The 22806-nt window shown below is 40.6% G+C and overlaps 1 protein-coding gene across 1 annotated transcript in view; it reads right to left on the bottom strand.

The window, feature by feature from the left end:
• Positions 1–325: 325 nt before the first annotated feature.
• Positions 326–22806, bottom strand: part of LOC124596044 (lysozyme-like) — a 130694-nt gene continuing 108213 nt past the window's right edge. The window contains exon 4 of the mRNA XM_047135016.1: positions 326–563. Coding sequence (XP_046990972.1) covers positions 411–563 — 153 coding nt within the window. The 3' untranslated portion in view covers positions 326–410. The remainder of the gene's footprint in view (positions 564–22806) is intronic.

The following is a 22806-nucleotide window of genomic DNA, read 5'->3' as shown; positions in this document are numbered from 1 at the left end:
AAACTCTGAGAAGAGTTATCGTCTAGTTGATGCTTGGCTAAAATATCCTAAGAATAATCTTAGGCACTTAGGTGTGCAGATGTTTGAAAGTTTGTGAATAGCTTTATAATTAATGTGAAAATGATAACTTTTTGAAAATTATGACCTTTTGTTTTATTTCACCTTCACCCTTGACGAACGTCTAACTTAAGGATGTGTGGAAAGAACATTAGCATATTAGCTATTTTGTAAATATGTCTTACATACTTTTGCTTTCCTGCCGTGTCCCACACATTCGAGGATCTATTCGCTACGGGTCTACATAACAAACAGTGGATACAGGAGATTGTGCACAGAATAGTTTAATGAGCTGTGTCTCCATAAATACAATACTATGTTACAGGGAGTAGGGGTGGGGGTGGTTGTGGCGGTCAGATGTCGCCGGCGCCCAGCAGCAGCGCGTTGAAGCGGCAGTTGTCGAACTCGTCCGTGTAGGGCGAGGGCATCGTCCCCTCGCAGCTGGGGCCCAGGAAGTGCAGCAGCGCCAGGTCGTGGCAGTCCACTTGCTGGTTGCCGTTGCAGTCCTGCAACACGGACACACAGTGTCACAAAAGCCAACAGAATTGAACATACACTGATGGGAAAAATTGCAACAACAAAAAATAATTAACGCACAGTATTGAAATATCGTGAATGACCCGCCAGGTTAGCCAAGAGCTTCCTGGACTCGGGTAGGCGTGCCGGCCCCGGATCGAATCCGCCCGGCGGCTTAACGACGGAGGCCAGTGTGCCGGCCAGCCTGGATGTGGTTTTTAGGCGGTTTTTCACATCCCACTAGGTGAATACCGGGCTGATCCCCACGTCCCGCCTCAGTTACACGGCTCGCAGACATCTGAACACATTCGCACTATTCCATGGATTACACTAGACTCAGACAGTTGGGGTACACTAATTCCGTCCTGGGGGGTACGGGGTGGTGGCATGAAGGGCCACCCCTTAAATTAACCTAGCCAAATACGATTAACCATGCCGATCCTGCGTCATTGCGGGAAAATGGCACAAGCAAAAGAAAGAAAAGAAAGAAAAGAAAGAATGAATAAAATATCGTGAATACATTTGTCTAGGTGATATCTACTGGTACTTAACATAATAAGGCCACAGGCTATTGTAAGCGCGAGATAAGCCACTGCAAATGTGAAATGCTGTTACATTAATAGCCTGTGTAACCACCAGACTGTTAAATGCAAGCATGCAAACGTGCATACAATGCTTTGTGCAGCTGCCGGATGCCAGTCTGTGGGATGGAGTTCCATGACTGTTTCAGTTGGTCGGTCAATGTTGTGGATGACGCTGGAGATGTCTGTCAATGATGTGCCGTATGTGCTCGATTGGTGACAGATATGGTCATCGAGCAGGCCGAGGAAACATATCGACATCCTGTAGAGCAATTTGCGTTACAGCAACGGTATGTGGGCGAGCGTTATTCTGTTTGAAACCCCCCTGGAATGTTGTTCATGAACGGCAGCACAACAGGTCGAATCACCAGAGTGACGTACAAATTTGCAGGCAGGGTACGTGGGGTAACTGCAAGAGTGCTCCTGCTGTCATACGAAATCGCACCGCAGACCATAACTCCAGGTGAGTTCAGTTTGTCTAGCAAGTAGACAGAGTGGTTGCAGGCGCTCACTGGCCGTCTCCTAACCAAAATACGGCTTTTACTGGAAACAGAGCTCTCGCTTGATACCACTAAAGATGCAAATGGTGGTGGTTTGGGGTCAGTGGAATGCACGCTATACGCGTCTGTCTCTAAGCTGTCCTATAAGTAACCAATTTGTAACAGTTCTTTGTTACATTGTGGTACCAACAAACTCAAATTGCTGCTCCGATGCAGTACAATGCGCAAGAGCAATAAACCGAACACGATGGTCTTCCATCTCTCTAATGCCACGTGCCCACCCGGTTCCCAGATTTCTTGCTAACATGCATTCTCATGCAAACATGCATTGCTCCCAGCAATCATCTACAGGGGCTTCATTCCTACCAAGTTTTTCTGCAGTATCGCAGAAGGAACATTAAGCTCCTCGTATCCCTATTACATGACCTCGTTCAAACTCAGTGAGGTGTTGATAACGGTGCCTTTGTCACGTAAAAGGCATTCTCGACTGATGTCAACTCACCACGTCCAATTTCAAAGGTAAATAAACCTCACGATCATTACAGCGTGTATTTAAAGCAAACCTGATCTGCGTCCTCGTAGTGGCGCTAATACCCCACTCCAGTGCGACTGGCGTAAAATTCGAAGAGAGACCGTCTTTCAGTTGTAGAAACACGTCTACCAACTTTTGTTTTTGTCGCACAGTTCCTCCTTGGTGTTGCAATTCTTTTCCCGTCAATGTGTTATAAACAGACTGTTTAACATCTCACACATTGATTAGCAAAAATAATGAGTAACTTTGTCATATCTCCACCATCGTCAGTCAACATTGTCGTTAGCACCATTAAGATTACCATATCAATCGTCATTGTCATTGTCACTGATATTACACTCATCACCATTCTCATCGTCATAATCATTCCGTCCTTGTCGATACTATTATTGTCATCATCATAATCATTATCATCCTTGCTGATATCATCATCATTGATGTAGTCATCACCACCAACATTATGATCATTATCATGGTTGTCACCATTTGTCAAAGTTACCAGTTCACATCAACTTCACAGTCACCGTATCAGTCAATATAGTCATTACTGTCACTGCTGATATTTCTATCACCATCAGCATTATTGTCCTTGTGGATATCATCATTATGATTGTCATAGTCTTCATCACCAGCATCACTGTACTCATAGTAACTGGCATCATTTGTGATCATCAGCACAATTAGCAGTATCACTTTTATAATTATGATAGTCAATATAAGCACTATCAACGCCACCGCCAGCAGTTGCATTGTCATCAACAGTAACAGTATTATGACTATCATCATTGTAACTGTCAATATCATCATCATAATAGTCAACATTGTGATCAGCATCATTGTCATATTCATTACCATCAGTACCATTATCTGCAAGCTCACTACTATCATCATCATCATCATCATCATCAAAATCGATTTGCAACAGAAATAAAGTTCCCTATTTCGACGACCAACGGTGGCCCTCCTTTTGTTATTAACACTGGAGTGGTGGTCATGGTGTACGCAACTGCTGAGTCCCCATTCAGAAGACTTCAACATTCATTTCATTCAGTTATGCGTCCTGCCTACCTCAATTTCATTTTCATTACAGTGAGAATGGCTTTTATCACTGCCGTAAGAAAAACTGATAGTACAATCTGATTATAAACTTTCCTGTTTCATGGATACATGAAAGATAGAGTCTGAAAAACTTTATTTTAGCAAATGCATTCCAGGACACTTTCATGTCTGTAATTACTTACCGTCCATCCATCCTTTACATAGTACACCCAGTGGTTCTATCAGTTCACTGTAGGCTACACTCTTTTCAGTGTATTTTAGTCGTGACGAAACTGATTTTAGTGGTCTACATTCAAATCTACTCTTTTCAGTTACTCCAGAAGCAGCTGCAATCTATTTGCACTTGACGCAATCACTACAGTGTCACCAGCGATACGAAGGCATTTCAGATAAGTAACATTTATGTGTATTCCTTCTTGCCCTTCCTAGTTTAGAGTACTCAGAACTGCTACTCTGACTGCTGGGAATAATACTGGTGATACATAATCACTTTTCTCAGTCATCTTTAGATTCTGAATACCGGCTGTTGTGATGGAGTCTAATGTACCACAGTGAATATGGCAGCAAACTAATTTGGGACCATTCTACCGAACGAGAGTATAAAATTCCACTTTAAAAAATATTTATTTTCTGGTAGGAGGCAAATTGACGTTTTCAGTTGATACTGGGCTTCGCAGGAAAGATGTGATGAATCTCGCTTATTTGGGTTGACTTGCTCTAAACAATACAAAACTAAATAGTAAACATGTAACGTAAAATATGAGAAAATTCGCCTGGTGCCTCTTACGAAATGTCTGGTACATACTTTCGATGACATCGCTCACCTCCTGTCAAGCAGGAACTGAAGCTCTGTTACTTTCTACGCCTTTAAGTTTGTGACAGCTATGTTGTTGGCGTACTGGCACATTAATGCCTTTGGTGTAAGAGTGCTTCGCGGGTGTAAAGCGATCTTCAGGGGTCGTTTCCAGCTGTAAAACCGAGGAGCAGGCTGTTTCAGGTGGAGGGCCCACTGGGAGAAAGCCGGGCACCTTTTGTAGCGGCCCCTTATTGGTAGAGAGCCCACAGAAGCGACACGCAACATGGGTTGCTAACCTCCTTTCAGCAGCGCGGAGAGAAACATCGCCAGCTGACAGAAACATAACAGACTTTCCAAATAAACACGGAACTACTTCGCCAGCCAACATGTAAGAATGTTCCACCAATAGGAACATCTATGACTGCTGTAGCACTCCGCCGACCTGGCTTTAGAAGCACGCCTAGACCGCCAGCGTTCTCCCAACCACTAGGAACAGCTCTGTCCAGTACTTACGCCGGCCCTAGCCTCGGATTCACTCGCGATAGCCTTATAGTAGCACGTTGAATTTTGTAGAGTATTTTCGGTCAGTATTTTCTTCTATAGTCTTGTTTCCTTATCTGTTTTGCTACCACGGAGTTGTGAGGTTTTTTTTGTTTGGTTTGCGTTTGAAACTTCGTCTATGCCAAGAAGGCGTTTTCTCATTAATTGTAATAAAGTGTGTTCAAACTGACTGTTAGTTCTTTCCTGCCGACCACAGGACACTACAACACCAATGGGCACAGCGATGGACAAACAGCCAAAATAAATTTAATAATAGAAAAAGAGCAAAAATAGTTAAATTGAGAAGCACCAGCACTTATTCGAAGCATACTGAAAATTCGGAACAATGAATACAGTAATACACCAGACATCAAATCACCCAAACACTCACAAACAAGTAGCAGTTAGATACACGCTCCAGATATTGCACACAGTGCCACTAATCATAGACAACTATCAAAATCAAGTGAATACCAGAGTACAAAAATCCAAAAACAATGCATCCCAAGAAAAGTTAGTAACAAACATGGACAACAAAACCACAAACAGATAAATGTAAACACCCAGCTGTAACCAACACAAGAACAAAATCCCATAGAAACAAAGCTATAATACACAGGAACGTGAACACTACAGAGCGAAAAAAATGGAAGCAAAATACGGTATAGAATGAAATTCAACTTCAAATACACACACAGAATAGCTAATATTTTTAGGACATAAGGCCTAAAAATGGCTCTTCAAACACAGAACTTCCCAGAAGCGATAGAGAAAACAAATCTACATCAGACATCACCCTTCACCCTTTAACTTCTTTGTCAGGCAGTCTACTTCAGTGTAGTAAGGCACAAAAGTCGTTAGTAACACCATGTGAAATACTTAAAATGTGGAATACCTAACAAAACTGTACGTTTTGTTATTATTTGGTATTATCAAATAGGGAGACAAACTATGTGTTACGTTTATGTATGGATTAAAAATTCTAGGTCCAGATCGTAAAAATATCCTTATTGACAACAAGTACTCTGAGGTCTAGGTGTTACGAATATGTATGAGATACACAGTGTTTTTAAATTGGTTACACAAAAGCAACTTTTCATAGTGAAAAGGCTAAATAACTTGCAGGAATGTTTGATATAGCAGTTTATGCAGTACAGTATATCATGTTCTATTCCCGCCTTACTTACTTAGTTCCTGACGCTCCCGCTAGATTGTACGCACGAGTGAGTTATTCCATTGGTCGTCATAGAGTCTTATAGCGGTGCAGAGTGTCTATTGTGTTTTTCATGGTTTCATGTATCCAAGTCCACTGCTACAATTCAGAGACAAGGACTAAATATCGCATGCTACCACCTCAAAGGGAAACCTTCACTGGTACAATAGTTTCACTGAAATAAACTGTGCATCACATACGATGCCGGGTCAGACAGGCGAACAGTCTCTGATGCAGTAGTTTAACAAGTTCGGCAGTTTTACATACGTAGTCCGGGTAAATCAACGAGATGTGTCAGCTTAGAATTCAACATGCCTAGTGTTACAGTGTGGAAGGTATTACAGAATCGTTTGTCATGCAAACCCTACAAACTGCAACTGTTTCAAGCTTAAGAAAAAGTGACAAAGAAAAAACGAGCGATTTTCGCATAGGAATGTTTAACAAAATGCAGACCGAAAATGATTCCCCTAATAAAATTGCATTCAGTGACGAAGCCACCTTATATACCTGCGGTGAGGTGAATAGGCGTTGTGTCCGGATATGGGGCTGATCAGAAACCACGACATGTAATCTAACATGTACGAAGCTCGCCTAAGGTAAATGTATTTTTTGCTGGAAGTTGTAACAAGATTTTTCTTTCTTTTTTGCCTAGTCAACTGCAACTGGCGTATCATACTTGGACATGCTTGAACAACATCTAATTCCTCAATTGCGACAGGATGTGAGCACAAACTTTATTTTCCAGCAAGATGGCGCGCCACCACATTGTCATCGTGCAGTTGTCGCTTATCTCTGTAGGAATGTGCCGACTTGGATTGGACGTGGTGAAACAGTTTTCTGGCCACCGCGATCACCGGCTGTAGCTCAAATCGACTTCTGTGCATGGGGTTACGCTAAAGACAGTGTTTTCCTCCACTTCTGGGAAACGTCGATCAGCCGCGACTACGGATGACTCATGCAGTTGTCCTTCATACATCAAGACTTGCTTCACATGATTTGGCACGCAACTGATTACAGATGGGACGTTTGTCGCGTTACAAAAAGTAGCCACAATGAAAGTATGTAAGATCGTGCATTCAGTGCTGTATCAAATATTTTCGTAAGGTTTTAATTGTGTTTATTTTTGCGGCCAGAATCAGTTGACATAAAAGCTTCGCGAGTATAGTAACGTGTCATATTTAAAATATTACATACTGGAGAAAGAAACGTGTCGACCACCGTTACAGTGGCCTCCTCCTGAGTCTACTTCATTAGTGCTACGAAACTTCCATTTCTCCAGTATATTTTTTTCTTTTTTTTTACATTATGAAGTGGTACGATACTCAGTAAACTTATGTCATTTCTGTAAGCCACTTACCCCTTTCCTAATTAAAGGTCACTTTTGTGTAACTAATTTATGAACACGTTGTACGTAGGTATAAAACTGTGTGTTCTTCCTTACGGCAGGTCTTGTCATGGGGGGGGGAAGCCTCGTCAGAGAGGTCCACCGCATGACCGTCTAGGGAAGTAATTCCAATGGTAGTTTCCCGTTGCCTTTCACTGATGATGATGAAATGATAATGAGGACTACACAACACCCAGTCCCTCAGAGGAGAAAATCTCCAACCGAGCCGGGAATCGAACCCGGGCCACTTGGCGTGACAGAGCACCGCGCTGACCACCCAGCTATCGGGGCAGACCATAGGTATAAGACTACTTACATTTTAACTATGCCTAATGGTTCCAGAATGCCACATTTATTTTTATTATTTATTATTTTTAAATAGTGGTCACACAACTGCTGTTTGTACTTGGCACGTAGACTTCAGGTTACGAAATTATGCAGCTTTCAACTGTTCGTTTCTTCGGTGAATTACTAAAGCTGAGTTAACTTATTGAAAATATCATTACGTATGTAACACCAAGATCCTAAGCTAGCTTTGTGTTATACGTATTTTGGATCTTGGTCTTCGAATATGATTGGCATCACGAACACGTATTAAAAAATAAACAAAAATATTGCTTATTTGTCATCTGCTAAGAAGTATCTTTACGTGCATTGTGTGTGTTATCAGTTGGTGCTATACGAAATACGCAGGCTTTTTTTTAGTCCGCAGTCTTCCGACTGGTTTGTTGCGGCCCACCACGAATCTCTCTCCTGTGCCAATCTCTTCATCTCAGAGTAGCACTTGCAACCTACGTCCTCAGTTACCTGCTGGATGTATTCCCATCTGTATTCCAATCTCTGTCTTCCTCTACAGTTTTTGCCCTCTAGAGCTCTCCGTACTACCAGGGAAGTCATTCCCTGATATCTTAACAGATGTCCTATCATCCTGTCCCTTCTCCTTAGCAGTGATTTCCACACATTCCTTTCCTCTCCGATTTTGCGTAGGATCTCATTCCTTACCCAATCAGCCCACTCAATTTTTCCACATTCGTCGGTAGCACCACATCTCAAATGCTTTGATTCTCTTCTGTTCCACTTTTCCTACAGTCCATCTTTCACTATCATACAATTCTGTGCTCCAAACGTATGTTCTCAGAAATTTCTTCCTCAAATTAAGGCCTATGATTGATGTTAGTAGACTTCTATTGGCCAGGAATGTCTTTTTCGACAATGCTAGTCTGGTTTTAATGTCCTCCCTGCTCCGACGTCACTAGTCATTATGCTGCCTACGTAGCAAAGATCCTTAACGTCATCTACTTCGTGACCATCAATACTAATTTAAAGTTTCTCGCTGTTCTCATTTCTGCTACTTCTCATTACTTTAGTCTTTCTTCAGTTTACTCTGAGTTCATATTCTGTACTCATTAGATAGTTCATTCCATTCAGAATATCATGTAATTATTTTTCACTTTCACTCCTCAGGACAGCAATTTCTTCAGCGAATCTTATCCATGATACAATTTCACCTTGAACTTTAATTCCACTCCAGAACCTTTCTTTTATTTCCATTATTCCTTTTTAGATGTACGTATTAAACAGTGAAGGACTACATCCCTATCTTACACCCTTTTTAATCCGAGCATTTCGTTGTTGGTCGTCCACTCTTATTATTCCCTCTTTGTTCTTGTACATATTGTATATTACTCATCTCTTCCTGTGGCTTACCTTATTTTTCTCAGCATTTCGAACACCTTGCAACATTTTACATTGTCGAACGCTTTTTCCAGGTCGACAAATCCTATGACAGTCTCTCTATTTTTCTTTAGTCTTTCTTCCATTAACAAAGGGAACGTCAGAATTGCCCCTCTGGTGCCTTTGCCTTTCCTAAAGCCAAACTGATCGTCAGCTAACATCCGCAATTTTCTTTACCATTCTTCTGTGTATTATACTTGTCAGCAACTTGGGTGCATGAGCTGTTAAGCTGCTTGTGAGACAATTCTCGCACTTGTCAGCTCTTGCCGTCTTCGGAATTGTGTGGATGATGCTTTTCCGAAAGTCGGATGGTATATCGCCAGACTCATATATTCTACACACCAACGTGAATAGTCGTTTTGTTGCCACTTCCCCCAATGATTTTAGAAATTCTGATGGAATGTTATCTATCCCTTCTGCCTTATTTGCTTTAAGTCCTCTAAAGCTCTCTTAAATTCAGATTCTAATACTGGATCCCCTATCTCTTCTAAATAGACTCCTCTCTCTTCTTCTATCACATCAGACAAATCGGCCCCCTCAGAGGTCTTCAGTGTACTCTTTCCACCTTTCTGCTCTCTCCTCTGCATTTAACAATGGAATTCCGGTTGCACTCTTAATGTTGCCGCCCTTGTGTTTAATTTCACGGAATATTGTTCTGACTTTCCTATACGCTGATCCATTCTTTCTGTCAATCATTTCTTTTTCGATTTCTTCACATTTTTCCTGCAGCCATTTCGTCTTAGCTTCCCTGCACTTCCTGTTTATTTCATTCCTCAGTGACTTGTATTTTAGTGTTCCTGAATTTGCCTGAACATCTTTGTAGTTCCTTCTTTCATCGATCAGCTAAAATATATCTTATGTTACCCATGGTTTCTTTGCATTTAACTTTGTACCTATGTTTCCCTTTCCAGCTACTGTGACTATCGTTTTTAGAGATTCCCATTCCTCTTCAACTGTAATGCCTACTTGACCACTATTGCTGTATCTACAGCCTTAAAGAACTTCAAGCGTATCTCGTCATTCCTTAGTACTTTCGTATTCCAATTCTTTGTGTATTGATTCTTCCTGACTAGTCTCTAACTTCAGATTACTCTTCTCATCACTACTACATTGTGATTTGAGTCTATAACGCTCCTGGGTACGCCTTACAATCCAGAATCTGATTTCGGAATCTGTCTGACCATGATGTAATCTAACTGAAATCTTCCGGTATCACCCAGCCTTTTTCAAGTATACCTCTTCCTCTTGTGATTCTTTAACAGTATTCGCTATTACTACTTGAAATTTATTACGGAACTCAGTCTTCCTCCTCTCTCATTCCTTGTCCCAAGCCCTTATTCCCTGTAACCTTTTTCTCTACTCCTTCCCCTAAAACTCTGTTCCAGTCCCCCGTCACTATTAGATTTTCATCTCCCTTTGCGTACTGCATCACCCTTTCAATATCCTCAAGTACTCTTTCTCTCTCTTCATCTTCAGCTTGCGACGTCGGCTTGTATACCTGTACTACCGTTGTCGGTGTTGGTTTGCTGTCGATTCTGATAAGAATAACCCTATCATTGATCACAGTAACACATTCTCTGCCCTACCTTCGAATTCATAACGAAACGAATCCTCCCTTTATACAATTTTCTGCTGCCGCTTATATTACCCTATACTCACCTGACAAGAAATCCTTCTCTTCTTTCCATTTCACTTCACTGACCCCTACAACATCTGGACTGAACCTTTGCACTTCCCTTTTAGATTTTCTAGCTTCCCTACCACGTTCAAGTTTCTTACATTCCACGTATCGATTAGTAGAACGTTATCCTTTAGTTAATTATTCATGCTTTTCCTCATGGTCACCTCCCCCTTGGCAGTCCCCTCCCGGAGATCAGAATGGGAAACTATTCCGGAATCTTTTGCCAATGGAGAGATCATGAAACTTCTTCAATTACAGGTCCCATGTCCTGGGGATACACGTCATGTGTCTTTCATGCAGTGGTTTCCATTGCCTTCTGCACCCTCATGACGTTGACCATTGCTGATTCTTCCGCCTTTAGGGGAAGCTTCCCACTCCTAGGGCAAGAGAGTGCCCTGAATCTCTGTCCGCTCCTCCGCCCTCTTTGACAAAGCCTTTGGCAGAATCAGGTGGTCTTCGACCATCAGTGCTGATTATTAATTAAAATTTAAGCGGTGGCGACTTTCAAATCCGGTAACGAGGAAACGTTTTGATTATGAATCAGAGACGCTACGCAGGCATTTAATGGCTCAGTTGTACCATTTTACATTTTATCAACTTATTCACTCTTTCGTAACAACAGCCACTTATAGCGCTGGTTGCATTTGACCGTCTTACAGTATCCCTTCACTTTAATATTTAATGTTCAAAAATGGTTCAAATGGCTCTGAGCACTATGCGACTTAACTTCTGAGGTCATCAGTCGCCTAGAACTTAGAACTAATTAAACCTAACCAACCTAAGGACATCACACACATCCATGCCCGAGGCAGGATTCGAACCTGCGACCGTAGCGGTCGTTCGGCTCCAGACTGTAGCGCGTAGAACCGCACGGCCACTACGGCCGGCATTTAATGTTCCATTGTGTTTTGGTAATTGGTACTGTTCATACATTTCTGTATCCAAAACTAGCGTACTGTTTCAATTGTGACTTAGTATTGTTTTCCTTTTCATTCAGTGTTGTATTACTTAACGAACAGCAATGTTCGTTATATGTTTGCTACAGATTTAGTGAATTTGAATATAGTTTTTTTTATCTTATAGAATGTAAATATAGTGGAAGTTTGTCATCTTTTGTCTTATTATAGAGTCACCGCTTCATAAAATTAATTGGTTGGTAGCGCCATCTGACAGCGTTTTCGTGTAGCCACGACGCCACTTGTAGCCAGTTCTCTGACTGGCAGAAGTACAGGGACTTCCTTGTTCATTGAGCTAGCGTTGGTACCTCTTGTTTACCTCTGCATATGAACTACGTTAACTGTTATCGCTGCCAGTCACTTTGTGTTAACACAGAAGTGTAGCAAATGAACCCTGGATCTGTATGTGATGAATGGCCAACTGCATAAAAACTACTGTAACCAATGACAACTTTTTCTTTAGCTACGATAATAGTTTGATACCATTTACAAAATATACTTTTGCAAGCCTTTATTTTTTGTCACGATTCAATGTATTTTCCAGTATGAACATGCGCAATCGATACTTCAGTTTGGCACGAGCGATTCAGCTCAACAGATTAAGACGATGTGACTGCCTGGCGTCTAATACACGTTGAGCAAAATAATTTTATGTTGGAGTGAATCATATAACTGAAGTTCAATTATTAACTATCACGTAATTGTTCACCTCATATCCAATTTTCTGTATTTTAGATATGAGTATGGCTCGTCGCTAAGATGAAACTCATTTTTGATATCTTGTCTTAGAATTTTTAATCTATACATTATAACAGCAAGTGTGCGGCAACATACGCTGTCCACAAATGTACGTGCATTGCGCTAGTTACTAAAAGGCAGCTTTCAGAATTCTGCATGCCTGCTAGAGACGCAGAGCGTCATGTATCTTGCAGGTATCGCTTGGCACAGCTGTTTCCCCTTTCCGCCGCATATTAACTTACCAACGTCCGAACGACGAAACAGTTTATCTTCCGCGTATTAAATAGCGCACCTCATTACAACTGAAAGCAGGAAGCTGGGTGAATTTGCATGTCTATGTTACCAAGAATAACTTTTCCATGATTGCTGTCAGTGCCAGTAGCACAGTTCTGCTGAAAATACTGATAAACTGTTAAGTATAATTTTCGGAGACGAGGACACATGGTTTGGTAACCAGTAGTTCGCGGCAGCTTTTTTGATAGTCACGGAAAAACAGTCTTATTTTCCACTACATGATACGTGGCACTGCTTGGTGTTTCTTATTAGAAATAAGAAATTGAGAGGCGATCCTCGATATCGCTGCTATACTGCATTGAACTGAATGCTTTCTCAGAAAATTATTTTGAACTATTAGTTCATGAGCCCACTCGAAGCGTAAATGGTTGCAAAAGCATACTTGACCTCTTAGCAACAAATAATCCTGGACAAATAGTGAGTATCGTGACGAATACAGGGATTAGCGACCACAAGGCAGTAGCTGCTAAGCTGGAGACTAACTCCTATAACGATCAAAAAGAAACGAAAAGTATATCTATTTAAAAAATCTGATAAAATGATCTTAACGCCTTTTTAAGAGACAGTCTGCACTCCTTCCGATCTGATCATGTAAGCCTAGAAACATTGTAGAATGATAGTGTCGACAGCAACTGAGAGATATACAGGGCGTTTCAAAAATGACCGGTATATTTGAAACGGCAATAAAAACTAAACGAGCAGCGATAGAAATACACCGTTTGTTGCAATATGCTTGGGACAATAGTACATTTTCAGGCGGACAAACTTTCGAAATTACAGTAGTTACAATTTTCAACAACAGATGGCGCTGCAAGTGATGTGAAAGATATAGAAGACAACGCAGTCTGTGGGTGCGCCATTCTGTACGTCGTCTTTCTGCTGTAAGCGTGTGCTGTTCACAACGTGCAAGTGTGCTGTAGACAACATGGTTTATTCCTTAGAACAGAGGATTTTTCTGGTGTTGGAATTCCACCGCCTAGAACACAGTGTTGTTGCAAAAAGACGGAGTTTGCAACGGAGGTTTAATGTAACCAAAGGACCGAAAAGCGATACAATAAAGGATCTGTTTGCAAAATTTCAACGGACTGGGAACGTGACGGATTAACGTGCTGGAAAGGTAGGGCGACCGCGTACGGCAACCACAGAGGGCAACGCGCAGCTAGTGCAGCAGGTGATCCAACAGCGGCCTCGGGTTTCCGTTCGCCGTGTTGCAGCTGCGGTCGAAATGACGCCAACGTCCATGTATCGTCTCATGCGCCAGAGTTTACACCTCTATCCATACAAAATTCAAACGCGGCAACCCCTCAGCGCCGCTACCATTGCTGCACGAGAGACATTCGCTAACGATATAGTGCACAGGATTGATGACGGCGATATGCATGTGGGCAGCATTTGGTTTACTGACGAAGCTTATTTTTACCTGGACGGCTTCGTCAATAAACAGAACTGGCGCATATGGGGAACCGAAAAGCCCCATGTTGCAGTCCCATCGTCCCTGCATCCTCAAAAAGTACTGGTCTGGGCCGTCATTTCTTCCAAAGGAATCATTGGCCCATTTTTCAGGTCCGAAACGATTACTGCATCACGCTATCTGGACATTCTTCGTGAATTTGTGGCGGTACAAACTGCCTTAGACGACACTGCGAACACCTCGTGGTTTATGCAAGATGGTGCCCGGCCACATCGCACGGCCGACGTCTTTAATTTCCTGAATGAATATTTCGATGATCGTGTGATTGCTTTGGGCTATCCGAAACATAGAGGAGGCGGCGTGGATTGGCCTCCCTATTCGCCAGACATGAACCCCTGTGACTTCTTTCTGTGGGGACACTTGAAAGACCAGGTGTACCGCCAGAATCCAGAAACAATTGAACAGCTGAAGCAGTACATCTCATCTGCATGTGAAGCCATTCCGCCAGACACGTTGTCAAAGGTTTCGGGTAATTTCATTCAGAGACTACGCCATATTATTGCTACGCATGGTGGATATGTGGAAAATATCGTACTATGGAGTTTCCCAGACCGCAGCGCCATCTGTTGTTGAAAATTGTAACTACTGTAATTTCGAAAGTTTGTCTGCCTGAAAATGTACTGTTGTCCCAAGCATATTGCAACAAACGGTGTATTTCTATCGCTGCTCGTTTAGTTTTTATTGCCGTTTCAAATATACCGGTCATTTTTGAAACACCCTGTATATACCACATAAATTAATAAGTGATGGTCCTGATCTCCCATGGTACACAAAGGGTCAGATCGCTGTTGCAGAAGCAGCGAAAAAAGCATGCCAAATTTAGAAGAACGCAAAATCCACAAGATTGGCAAACTTTTGCAGAAGTTCGAAACATAGAGCGTACTTCAATGTGAGATGCTTTCAATAATTTGCACAACAAAACTCTGTCTCGAAATCTGGCAGAAAACCCAAAGAGATTCTGTTCATACATAAAGCACACCAGTGGCAAGACGCAATCAATACCTTCACTGCGCGATAACAACGGTGAAGTCACTGATGACAGTGCCACTAAAGCAGAGTTATTAAACACTATTTTCCGAAACTCCTTCACCAAAGAAGACGAAGTAAATATTCCTCAATTTCAATCAAGAACAACTGTCAAGATGAGAAACATAGAAATAGATATCCTCGGTGTCGCAAAGCAGCTGAAATCACTTAATAAAAGCAAGGCTTCCGGTCCAAATTTTATACCAGTCAGGCTCCTCTCAGAGTATGCTGACACAAAACCTCCATATCTAGCAATTATATACAACTGCTCGCTCATAGAAAGATTTCTGCCTAAAGACTGGAAAATTGCTCAGGTCACACCATTACCCAAAAAGGAAAATAGGAGTAATTCCTTGAATTACAGGCCCATATCACTGACGTCGATTTGCAGTAGGGATTTGGGAGATGTACTGTATTCGAACATTATGAAATACCTCGATGTAAACGATTTATTGACACGTAGTCAGCACGGATTAGAAAATATCGTTCTTGTGAAACAACTAGCTTTTTATACTCAAGAAGTAGTGCTATCGACAGGGGATGTCAAATTGATTCCATATTTATAGATTTCCAGAAGGCTTTCGACACCGTTCCTCACAAGCGTCTTCTAACCAAACTGCATGACTAGGGAGTATCGCCCCAGTTGTGCGACTGGATTCGTGATTTCCTGTCAAAAAGGTCACAGTTCGTAGTAATAGACGGAAAGTCATCGAATAAAACAGAAGTAATATCCGGCGTTCCCCAAGGAAGTGTTATAGGCCCTTTATTGTTCCTGATCTATATTAACGACATAGGAGACAATCTGAGTAGCCGTCTTAGATTGTTTGCAGATGATGCTGTCATTTACTGCTTTGTAAAGACATCAGATGATCAAAACGACTTGCAAAATTATTTATATAAGATATCTGTATGGTGCGAAAAGTGGCAATTGACCCTGAATAAAGAAATGTGTGAAGTTATTCACATGAGTGCTAAAAGAAATCCACTAAATTTCGATTACACGATATGTCACACAAATCTGAAGGCTGTAAATTCAACTAAATACTTAGGGGTTGCTATTAAAAATACTCTACATTGGAACGATCATGTAGATAATGTGATGGGTAGAGCCAACCAAAGACTGCGACTCATTGGCAGAACACTTATAAGGTGCAACAGGTTTACTAAAGAGACTGCTTGCACTACACTTGTCCGCCCTATCCTGGAGTATTGCTGTGCGGTGTGAGATCCGCATCGATGGGACTGTCGGATAACATCGAAAAAGAACAAAGAAGGGCAGCTCGTTTTGTATTATCGCGAAGTAGGGGAGATAGTGTCACAGACATGATACGTCAATTGGAGTGTCAATCATTAAAACAAAGGCGTTTTTCGTTGCTACGGGATCCTCTCATGATATTTCAGTTTTCTCCTCCGATTGCGTAAACATTCTGTTGGCACCCACCTACATCGGTAGAAATGATCGCGATAAAATAAGAGAAATCAGGGCTCGCAAAGAAAAAATTTAAGTGCTCGTTTATCCCGCGCGCCGTTCGAGAGTTGAACGGTAGAGAGACAGCCTGAAGGTGGTTCATTGAACCCTCTACCAGCCACTTTATTGTGAATAGCAGAGTAATCACGTAGATGTAGATGTCAATAATAATAATAATAATAATAATAATAATAATCCCCGTGGAGGCCCGGGAAGAGAATAGGCCTCCGGTATGTTCTGCCAGTCGTAAAAGGCGACGAAAAGAACAAACCACTAATAGGGCTAACCCCCCTTTTAGTGTGATTACTTGGTTCAGGACAGAACTAAAGAAGCCTCGGACAAGCGCCGTCATGGTCGGGGACGACGCTTGAACCCTATGCCCGCCCACAATGGTAACGACACTGCTAGCCAACTGGAAAATGATTTAAATCCAAATAGAGGTGTTTTGCAGGATATGCTTCCTGCAACCACCCTAGAAGGAAAACAAAGGCAGAGGATGAGATGGTCAGATGAAGTTAATTGACACCTCATGTTCGGTTATTACCAAGCAACAAACCTAGGAACCAACACAACTGGATACAGATCACAAGTATACACAACATTTATTACCAGATACCCGGAATTAAAATTTTTAACAAAACAACGACTAGCTGATCAGATCCGTGTAATAATAAAAAATAACAGGATACCCCAGTCAGAATTAGAAAACATCAAACAACAAGTACAACAAATACTGGAACAAAATAATGTGCAATCAGAAGAAGAAGAAGAAAATACAGCAATGGACTCAAACATCCCACAGCAAACAAACAAAGACCAACACGCATCAATTAAACAATCAGAGGAAAACGAAATCTCAAGACAGCCACCAGAACAAGCACAAATAGAACACGAAGAGACACACGTGTTAGATATAGAAGAGAAATTTCAGCTGACATATATAGAATACAAAGACACAAATACAGACATCAGACCGTTCTTGCACAGACCGCCAAATAACCCACAAGTCGAAACAACAATAAAAACTATCAACACAATCATACACAACAAAATAAACGAAAATACAACTATGGAAGAGTTACAGCTACTGGTTTATATAGGAGCACTCACTACACTAAATATACACACTAGGCAGAGATCAGAAAGAACCAACACACAGAAGAAACCCACAAAACCAGCATGGCAACACAGGCTACAGGTAAGAATAGAAAAACTGAGAAAAGACATCGGACAGCTAACACAATTTATAAGAAATGAAATATCAGACAAAAAACGAAAAAGGTTAGGTAAAATCACACAATAAGAAGCAATTGAGCAATTAGATGAAAAGAAGCAGAAATTACAAGCATTGGCCAAACGACTTAGAAGATACAAAAAAAGTGAAAATAGAAGGAAACAAAACCAAACATACAACACAAACCAAAAGAGATTTTACCAAACAATAGATAACACACACATTAAAATAGACAATCCACCAAACATAACAGACATGGAACACTTCTGGAGCAACATATGGTCAAACCCGGTACAAGATAACAGGCATGCATGGTGGATACAAGCAGAAACAGACACATACAAGATGATACCACAAATGCCTGAAGTGATAATTTTGCAACATGAAGTCACCCGAGCAATTAATTCTACACACAATCGGAAAGCCCCTGGAAATGATAAAATAGCAAATTACTGGCTAAAGAAGTTCACCTCAACACATTCACATCTAACTAAATTATTTAACAGTTACATTGCAGACCCATACACATTCCCTGATACACTTGCACATGGAATAACCTATCTGAAACCTAAAGATCAAGCAGACACAGCAAACCCAGCTAAATATCGCCCCATAACATGCCTACCAACAATCTACAAAATATTAACTTCAGTCATTACACAGAAATTAATGGCACATACAACACAGAACAAAATTATAAATGAAGAACAAAAAGACTGCTGCAAAGGAGCACGAGGATGTAAAGAGCAACTGATAGTAGATACAGAGGTGACATATCAAGCTAAAACTAAACAAAGGTCACTACACTACGCATACATTGATTACCAAAAGCCTTTGATAGTGTACCCCACTCATGGTTACTACAGATATTGGAAATATACAAAGTAGATCCTAAATTGATACAGTTTCTAAACATAGTAATGAAAAACTGGAAAACCACACTTAATATCCAAACAAATTCAGATAACATCACATCACAGCCAATACAGATTAAGCGTGGAATATACCAAGGAGACTCATTAAGTCCTTTCTGGTTCTGCCTTGCTCTGAACCCACCATCCAACATGCTAAATAATACAAATTATGGATATAATATTACTGGAACATACCCACACAAAATCACACATTTGCTATACATGGATGATCTAAAACTACTGGCAGCAACCAATCAACAACTCAAGCAATTACTAAAGATAACAGAAGTATTCAGCAATGATATAAATATGGCTTTTGGAACAGACAAATGTAAGAAAAATAGCATAGTCAAGGGAAAACACACTAAACAAGAAGATTACATATTGAATAACCACAGTGACTCCATAGAAGCGATGGAAATAACAGATGCCTACAAATATCTAGGATACAGACAAAAAATAGGAACAGATAATACAAATATTAAAGGATAACTAAAAGAAAAATATAGACAAAGGCTAACAAAAATACTGAAAACAGAATTGACAGCAAGAAACAAGACAAAAGCTATAAATACTTATGCTATACCAATATTGACCTACTCATTTGGAGTAGTGAAATGGAGTAACACAGACCTAGAAGCACTCAATACACTTACACGTTCACAATGCCACAAATATAGAATACATCACATACATTCAGCAACAGAAAGATTCACATTAAGCAGAAAGGAAGGAGGAAGGGGATTCATCGACATAAAAAACTTACATTATGGACAGGTAGACAATTTAAGAAAATTCTTTCTAGAACGAGCAGAAACTAGCAAAATACACAAAGCAATCACTCATATAAATACATCGGCTACACCACTGCAATTTCATAACCACCTCTACAACCCTTTAGATCACGTAACATCAACAGATACGAAGAAAGTAAATTGGAAAAAGAAAACACTACATGGCAAGCACCCGTATCATGTAACACAGCCACACATCGATCAAGACGCATCCAACACATGGCTAAGAAAAGGCAATATATACAATGAGACGGAAGGATTCATGATTGCAATACAGGATCAAACAATAAACACCAGATATTACAGCAAGCATATTATTAAAGATCCCAATACCACAACAGATAAATGCAGGCTTTGCAAACAACAAATAGAAACAGTAGATCACATCACAAGTGGATGTACAATACTAGCAAATACAGAATACCCCAGAAGACATGACAATGTAGCAAAAATAATACATCAACAGCTTGCCTTACAACATAAACTTATAAAACAACACGTTCCCACATACAAGTATGCACCACAAAATGTACTGGAGAATGGTGAATACAAATTATACTGGAACAGAACCATTATAACAGATAAAACACCACCACATAACAAACCTGACATCATACTCACCAATAAAAAGAAGAAATTAACACAACTAATCGAAATATCCATACCCAATACAACAAATATAAAAAAGAAAACAGGAGAAAAAATTGAAAAATACGTCCAACTGGCTGAGGAAGTCAAACACATGTGGCATCAGGATAAAGTTGACATTATACCAATTATACTATCAACTACAGGAGTCATACCACACAATATCCACCAGTACATCAATACAATACAGCTACATCCAAACTTATATATACAATTACAGAAATCCGTAATTATTGATACATGTTCAATTACCCGAAAGTTCCTAAATGCAATATAACATATACCGTACAGTTAAAAGGAAGTGACGCTTGATCATGGTCCGCGTCCCTTCCCATTTTTAACCAGACTTAACGTCTGAGAAAGTAAAGAAATAATAATAATAATAATAATAATAATAATAACAATAATAACAAGGGCGACTTTGAAACATGATCAGTTTCTTCCTCATTCCTACGAAAGTCTTGTTTTTGTTAGTTCCTGACAGTCAGGATGGAGACCAGAAGTGTAATGCTTTACAAAAAATACAAATTCTTAATACAATCTCGTAATAGCCAAGATCGCAAGTGAAACGTTAAGCGACGAGTGTTTTCACCAATCTTTAGATCGATTATTAAAATGAAAAAAATTGCATCGAGGTGGACACTCATGCAAGAGCTGGATCTCAGTAAAATAACGGCATACACCGTTGAAGTAAAACATTACGTGTGTAAGGCCGCACTGATATATAGTATTTTGCAGGCAAACTCATTGCACCAGTAAATGTCAACCGAAACATTTACAGAAACGTTTTTCCTGCGATCATGACTAGCAGATTTTATTATGGAGAATATTTTAACTTTTTGTAGATTTTTTTAATCAAGCAGCATATTTTGACGAACGTAGAATTTATTTCACACAGGCCTCCATTTCGAACAACGGCATGTTGTGTGCCGTGTAGAATATCTGCCCCTTCTTTTCACATGTAATAAGAGGGGAAACGGGTCATCTAGGTTCTAGACAATTCTCTCTCGTCAGCATCGTGATATTCAGGAAACACATATGTAGGTGTCTGTCATTTGTAATTCTATTCCGGAGACACAACGCAGAACTTTTAAAATATACGTGTCAGGGACGCATCAAAAATCATTTTAACCCGCTTTCAATGACGAAACACATCCAATGTGAACATTATGTAGTCTGAAGATAGTTACTTTCGCGAAACAACCTGGAACCACAACACGTCCTTCAATCGATCCGGAGGAAGTCATTTCGATGGGGTCACATCCGTTAACAAGAGGACGCGTGTTGCCACAAAATACACAGGATATTCGACTGTAATATGTCGCACCCTTCATAACAGAAGGACCCATTGTCAGTGCCCCTCACATCCAATCTTATGCTGTATGAGTTTTAGTTTTTGTCGCTGCATTTGCTTTGTTGTGCTCTATGGGTGAATATATCCATCATGTACAGTTCAGTGACCTTTGATTTCGTAAAAACGTGTCGCAAAAGACACTCAGCTGTAAGGTCAATACAGAATGCGGAGTTCATCCTACTGAAAATAGGAAGTATCGTTTATTGTGAATCTGTTTCCATCCCACTGAAATTTTTCAGATAATGGAAATCACATCCTGTCCGTCAGCAGATGTTTACTAATACTATTTGAGAGAGACCCTGAACTCATGCATGTTGAGCAGGTGTTTTGGATTTAGGCAGAAAATGAGGCGCTGACATTTCGAGGACTGTACGCAATGACGGTAATCGTTATGTAGAGCAGTCGTGCATTCGAAGTTCCGTTTGGAACTTGCCGCTCTTCAGAAAACCACCTCTCATGGCGGTACACGTCCTTGCGTTTCTTTGATTTGTCAAGAGCTGCTCATACGAGTCGCTTGTGAGCCGAAGGTGACAGATTTTGAGACGTAAGGCCTTTATTTTGTTGTGTGTTTGTGTGTGTGTGTGTGTGTGTGTGTGTGTGTGTGTGTGTGTGTGTGTGTCATGTAGCCACTTGCGATAAGTTAAACTCACGCCTATTGTCATGTAGAATAAAAAATAAATTAAAAAAACCATTAGTCTGAATGTGAGAATCTCTTAATATTATTTCAACGTATTTATTTGTGTTTGTTTCATTTTCCATGGACAATATAGACAAACATAAGTAGCGAAACGATCATTTGAATCATCAATATTCTGGCTGGTTTGATGCGGCTCATCACCAATTCCTCTCCTGTGCGAACCTCTTCGTCTCAGAGTAGCATTTGCGACCTATGCCCTCGGTTACTTGCTGGACGTATACCAATCTCTGTCTTCCTCTACAGTTTTTACCCTCTGCAGCTCCCTCTAGTACCATGATGTCTTGACAGATGTCCAATCATCCTATATCTTCTTCCTGTCATTGTTTTCTATACATTTCTTTCCTCACTGATTCTGCGGAAAAAGACATTCCTTACCTCATCAGTCCACCCAATTTTGAACATTCGTTTGTAGCACCACATCTCAAAAGCTTCTTCTCTCTTCTGTTTCAGTTCCAACAGTCCATATTTCACTACCATACAATGTTGTGCTCCAAATTAAATTCTCAGGAATTTTTTCCACAAATTAAGGTCTACGTTTGACAGCAGTAGACTTCCCTTGGCCAGGAGTGCTCTTTTCGTCAGTGCTACCCAGCTTTTGATGTCCTCCTTGCTCCGTCCG

This window comes from Schistocerca americana, chromosome 2 (assembly GCF_021461395.2).
Source record: "Schistocerca americana isolate TAMUIC-IGC-003095 chromosome 2, iqSchAmer2.1, whole genome shotgun sequence".
Taxonomy (NCBI): domain Eukaryota; kingdom Metazoa; phylum Arthropoda; class Insecta; order Orthoptera; family Acrididae; genus Schistocerca; species Schistocerca americana.
The sequence above is the reverse complement of the archived record's forward strand: the minus strand, read 5'-3'. Positions and strand labels throughout refer to the sequence as shown.